The sequence below is a fragment of the Hippoglossus hippoglossus genome, chromosome 7 (assembly GCF_009819705.1).
Source record: "Hippoglossus hippoglossus isolate fHipHip1 chromosome 7, fHipHip1.pri, whole genome shotgun sequence".
Classification (NCBI taxonomy): domain Eukaryota; kingdom Metazoa; phylum Chordata; class Actinopteri; order Pleuronectiformes; family Pleuronectidae; genus Hippoglossus; species Hippoglossus hippoglossus.
The window spans coordinates 27,309,287-27,315,286 of NC_047157.1; the positions used below are offsets into that span (position 1 = coordinate 27,309,287).

At 37.0% G+C, this 6,000-nt stretch overlaps 1 protein-coding gene across 1 annotated transcript in view; it reads left to right on the plus strand.

Annotated features, from left to right (window-relative positions):
* LOC117764214 (polymeric immunoglobulin receptor-like) overlaps nt 1-6,000 on the plus strand; it is a 28,606-nt gene that overhangs the window by 21,677 nt on the left and 929 nt on the right. The window contains exons 7-11 of the mRNA XM_034589814.1: nt 3,332-3,433; nt 3,516-3,626; nt 4,612-4,649; nt 5,111-5,266; nt 5,635-6,000. The exon at nt 5,635-6,000 is cut by the window's right edge and continues 929 nt beyond it. Of these exons, the coding sequence (XP_034445705.1) occupies nt 3,332-3,433; nt 3,516-3,626; nt 4,612-4,649; nt 5,111-5,266; nt 5,635-5,766 (539 nt within the window). The 3' untranslated portion in view covers nt 5,767-6,000. The remainder of the gene's footprint in view (nt 1-3,331; nt 3,434-3,515; nt 3,627-4,611; nt 4,650-5,110; nt 5,267-5,634) is intronic.

The following is a 6,000-nucleotide window of genomic DNA, read 5'->3' on the forward strand; positions in this document are numbered from 1 at the left end:
AAAGCTTCCTAAAGTTAAAGCTTCCTAACGTTAAAGCTTCCTAACGTTAAAGCTTCCTAAAGTTAAAGCTTTCTAACGTTAAAGCTTCCTAAAGTTAAAGCTTCCTAAAGTCAAAGCTTTCTAAAGTTAAAGCTTTCTAACGTTAAAGCTTCCTAACGTTAAAGCTTCCTAAAGTTAAAGCTTCCTAACGTTAAAGCTTCCTAAAGTTAAAGCTTCCTAACGTTAAAGCTTCCTAACGTTAAAGCTTCCTAACGTTAAAGCTTCCTAACGTTAAAGCTTCCTAAAGTTAAAGCTTCCTAACGTTAAAGCTTTCTAACGTTAAAGCTTCCTAAAGTTAAAGCTTTCTAACGTTAAAGCTTCCTAAAGTTAAAGCTTCCTAAAGTTAAAGCTTCCTAAAGTTAAAGCTTCCTAAAGTTAAAGCTTTCTAACGTTAAAGCTTCCTAACGTTAAAGCTTCCTAAAGTTAAAGCTTCCTAAAGTTAAAGCTTCCTAAAGTTAAAGCTTTCTAACGTTAAAGCTTCCTAAAGTTAAAGCTTCCTAAAGTTAAAGCTTCCTAAAGTTAAAGCTTTCTAAAGTTAAAGCTTCCTAACGTTAAAGCTTCCTAACGTTAAAGCTTTCTAACGTTAAAGCTTTCTAACGTTAAAGCTTCCTAACGTTAAAGCTTTCTAACGTTAAAGCTTCCTAACGTTAAAGCTTTCTAACGTTAAAGCTTCCTAACGTTAAAGCTTCCTAACGTTAAAGCTTCCTAACGTTAAAGCTTTCTAACGTTAAAGCTTCCTAACGTTAAAGCTTCCTAACGTTAAAGCTTCCTAAAGTTAAAGCTTCCTAAAGTTAAAGCTTCCTAAAGTTAAAGCTTCCTAAAGTTAAAGCTTTCTAACGTTAAAGCTTCCTAAAGTTAAAGCTTCCTAAAGTTAAAGCTTCCTAAAGTTAAAGCTTCCTAAAGTTAAAGCTTTCTAAAGTTAAAGCTTCCTAACGTTAAAGCTTCCTAACGTTAAAGCTTTCTAACGTTAAAGCTTTCTAACGTTAAAGCTTCCTAACGTTAAAGCTTTCTAACGTTAAAGCTTCCTAACGTTAAAGCTTCCTAACGTTAAAGCTTCCTAACGTTAAAGCTTTCTAAAGTTAAAGCTTTCTAACGTTAAAGCTTCCTAACGTTAAAGCTTTCTAACGTTAAAGCTTTCTAAAGTTAAAGCTTTCTAACGTTAAAGCTTCCTAACGTTAAAGCTTCCTAAAGTTAAAGCTTTCTAACGTTAAAGCTTTCTAAAGTTAAAGCTTTCTAACGTTAAAGCTTCCTAACGTTAAAGCTTCCTAACGTTAAAGCTTCCTAACGTTAAAGCTTTCTAAAGTTAAAGCTTTCTAACGTTAAAGCTTCCTAACGTTAAAGCTTTCTAAAGTTAAAGCTTCCTAACGTTAAAGCTTCCTAAAGTTAAAGCTTCCTAACGTTAAAGCTTCCTAAAGTTAAAGCTTTCTAACGTTAAAGCTTCCTAACGTTAAAGCTTTCTAAAGTTAAAGCTTTCTAACGTTAAAGCTTCCTAAAGTTAAAGCTTCCTAACGTTAAAGCTTCCTAAAGTTAAAGCTTCCTAACGTTAAAGCTTTCTAAAGTTAAAGCTTTCTAACGTTAAAGCTTTCTAAAGTTAAAGCTTCCTAAAGTTAAAGCTTTCTAACGTTAAAGCTTCCTAAAGTTAAAGCTTTCTAACGTTAAAGCTTCCTAAAGTTAAAGCTTCCTAACGTTAAAGCTTTCTAACGTTAAAGCTTCCTAAAGTTAAAGCTTCCTAACGTTAAAGCTTTCTAAAGTTAAAGCTTCCTAAAGTTAAAGCTTCCTAAAGTTAAAGCTTTCTAACGTTAAATCTTCCTAAAGTTAAAGCTTCCTAAAGTTAAAGCTTCCGAACGTTAAATCTTCCTAAAGTTAAAGCTTTCTAACGTTAAAGCTTTCTAACGTTAAAGCTTTCTAACGTTAAAGCTTCCTAAAGTTAAAGCTTTCTAACGTTAAAGCTTTCTAACGTTAAAGCTCTCTAACGTTAAAGCTCTCTAATGTTAAAGCTTTCTAACGTTAAAGCTCTCTAACGTTAAAGCTTTCTAACGTTAAAGCTTCCTAACGTTAAAGCTTTCTAACGTTAAAGCTTCCTAACGATAAAGCTTCCTAACGTTAAAGCTTTCTAACGTTAAAGCTCTCTAACGTTAAAGCTCTCTAACGTTAAAGCTTTCTAACGTTAAAGCTTCCTAACGTTAAAGCTCTCTAACGTTAAAGCTTTCTAACGATAAAGCTTCCTAACGTTAAAGCTTTCTAACGTTAAAGCTCTCTAACGTTAAAGCTTCCGAATGTTAAAGCTCTCTAACGTTAAAGCTTCCTAACGATAAAGCTTCCTAACGTTAAAGTTTTCTAACGTTAAAGCTTCCTAACGATAAAGCTTCCTAACGTTAAAGCTTTCTAACGTTAAAGCTCTCTAACGTTAAAGCTTCCGAATGTTAAAGCTCTCTAACGTTAAAGCTTTCTAACGTTAAAGCTTCCTAACGTTAAAGCTTTCTAACGTTAAAGCTTTCTAACGTTAAAGCTTCCTAACGTTAAAGCTTCCTAACGTTAAAGCTTCCTAACGTTAAAGCTTCCTAACGTTAAAGCTTTCTAAAGTTAAAGCTTCCTAACGTTAAAGCTTTCTAACGTTAAAGCTTCCTAACGTTAAAGCTTCCTAACGTTAAAGCTTCCTAACGTTAAAGCTTTCTAACGTTAAAGCTTCCTAACGTTAAAGCTTCCTAACGTTAAAGCTTCCTAACGTTAAAGCTTTCTAACGTTAGAGCTTCCTAACGTTAGAGCTTCCTAACGTTAAAGCTTTCTAACGTTAAAGCTTCCTAACGTTAAAGCTTCCTAACGTTAAAGCTTCCTAACGTTAAAGCTTCCTAACGTTAAAGCTTCCTAACGTTAAAGCTTCCTAACGTTAAAGCTCTCTAACGTTAAAGCTTTCTAACGTTAAAGCTCTAACACTCTAACACATGGTTCTGTTGTTTTTCGTCCGTCTGTTAGAACAATTACACAAAATCTACTGGACAGATTTCCAGTAAACCTGGTGGAAGGATGTTGGGTCAGGGAAGATTTACATCTAAATTTAATTTAATTTAACTTTGGGGCAGATCCAAGATATTTACTTTATCTTTCTTTAACATTGTGAAACAGGACGTTTTTCATTTTTATTGATTTTTCAGATAATAATTCATGGATTTGGTCCAAATCCAAATATGATAGAAACCTTTTCCAGTTTGTAAACAAGTGACTTGTAGTTTCTCTGAGGATCATCTGTCGTCTGTCGTCAGGATTTCTGTGAATCTGTGTATTTTCCCCTCAGACTCCACAACAACATCACCCAGTTCCAGCTCCAGTTCCACACGTTCATCAGCTTCACCTGAAACCACCAACCAGTCTTTGGTCCAGACACCTGAGACGACAGGTAAACACATGTAACTACATCCTCTCAGTGCCTATTGAAGCTGAAACACAGATTTAAATATGTGTCCTGTATAAATGCTCAGGAGGTGATAAAGACGTGATTCTGACTGTGGGAGTGACGCTGGTCGTCATGGTCGTCCTGTTATCAGGGGCCGCACTGATGTTCTGCAGAAAGAGGAGCAACAGACCCAGAGGTGAGGCAACAGGAAATACACACACACACAAGTACACACAAGTCGATCACACACACAACAACTGGATCTTCAGTTTTCAGTGAATATGAAAATCATCGTGACCAAACCCCAGATTCTGATTCAGCAGCAAACACGAAACACAAGTTCAAAAGTTTACGTGCAGAAATAAGGAGAAGAAGGAAAAGTTACTAAGCTTCAAAACACCGAGGAAAACGCTCGTCAAAGTCCAACACACGTTCAGGTCAGACACAAGGAAATACTAGAACAAATACTAGAACAAATACTAGAACAAATACTAGAACAAATACTAGAACACATGCTAGAACAAATACTAGAACACATACTACAACACATACTAGAACACATACTAGAACAAATACTAGAACACATACTAGAACACATACTAGAACAAATACTAAAACACATACTAGAACACATACTAGAACACATACTAGAACAAATACTAGGACACATACTAGAACACATACTAGAACACATACTAGAACACATACTAGGACAAATACTAGAAGATACAGAAAGAGACAGACAGCTGGTGAAGTGGTCGAATGCAGGATGTTTGGAAACTGGTGACTAAACATTAACAGGAAGTAGAAACAGAAATAAGACAGGAAATGAGGTCAAGTATGTTCCATAGTGTCAATGTGAGATGTGACAACTGGATTAAGTGAATATTAATGAATCTGATTCTTTCTGACTTAATGAGGGGAAACTCCGGCTCTAAGCTTTGGAACTTTACTTCCCTAACATCACTCCATCCTTTAATTTATCTTTTAATAATAAGAAATAAGCCACATCAGCTATTATCAGTCCCCATTTGTAACCAACCGGTGGATGTCCAGATCCGGAGGGAAAGGAAACACAGAAGGTTTTGATTCCACTCAAAGAACCTGTGTTGTCACCTTTTGCTGCTGAAGCTCCAGATGTGAACTCAGGCACCAGTTTGATTTACTCTTGTGTTTTTCAGAAGCTCCGGTGGAGACGGATCCTGCTTCTGTCTCTGAGGTGAGTTTCAGTCGTTATTACACAAACGTCCCGGAGGTGACGAAACTTTGTCGACCAACATCCAGAAAAGATTTGAAAAGAAGAGGAAGTCATTAAAAGTTAAAAGAAGAGAGATCTTAAAGAAACAGATTCAGATGGATGTTGCATCACAGTGAAAGGAATCAGTTTATGGAACAAACCTTAAAAAAACTATTAAAGTCAGAATGTTGAGGAAATACAAGGAAATGAGTTCAGTTCAGTTTTGTTGTGTCAGGTAAATCAGTTAGTGAGCTTCTTTAACTTAGGAACTGATGATGATGTGAGATGTGTTGACCTGCAGATATTTACATTTTTAATTTTATTGAATTAATTGTCTTGTTAATGAACGTCTCGTGAAAGAGGAGCAGATTATAATATGTTGATATTTAAATGGTTTTGTTTGGTTGATTAATGAAACTGAATTCGCTCCTGGTCTCCTGCAGCCCGGCCCCGTGTACGAGGATCTCAGAGACGAGGGCCGACCTCCTGCTGCTGTGGAAATCTCTCCAGATTACTCTAACGTCACGTACAGCACAACACAACCAGTCAGAGCCGGTGACGACGACAACTTTGTCACTGCTGCTGCTTCTCAGCACAAAGTAAGGAAAAGCATTACGACATTAAAATCTCAACCATGCCACTTAAACATGAAGGTGATCCAGAAACAGCGTGAAGGAAACGTAGACCGTGAATAAGAACGGACAGAGACTACGTACAAAACCTGTGTTCTCTCGACTGACCAGCAGGGGGCGACTCCACTGGCCGTAAATAGAATGGAAGTCAATAGAAGTTTATGAGCCTACGTCAGTGAACATTTTACTGAGAAGTCTTCTTCAAACAGCTGATGTTCATTTAGTCAATTCTGATCATTTAGAGTCAGAGCTACCGAGTAGTTGGTTTTTAAGTGTAATAACACAATAGCAAAGTAAAGTCACACAAATACACTTTGTCTGTTTTCTGTTTCCAGGCTGACGACAGCTCAGGTTCACTCACCTACGCTCAGGTGAATTTTTCCAACAGGGCCACTGGCTCTGCCAACAGCCCCCCCCCCCCTGGTGACGATGATGTCGTGTATTCCGTCCTTCAGAAGATGATCTGACTCTGTTCACTGCAGCGTCTCCTCTCTCATTGGTCGACAGGAAGCTGCTGAGAATAATCTGAAGCACATGAAGACAAAAGTCTGTTTGTGCGAACGGGACTTTTTTCTCAGTCTTATTTTAGCTTAATATTATTTAAGTGTGTTGTGTAGTTTCCTCCCACAGTCCAACACATGTAGCTTGATGGACTGAAGGTGTGATTGTGAGTGTGGATTATTGTTTTTCTCTGAAAAGAG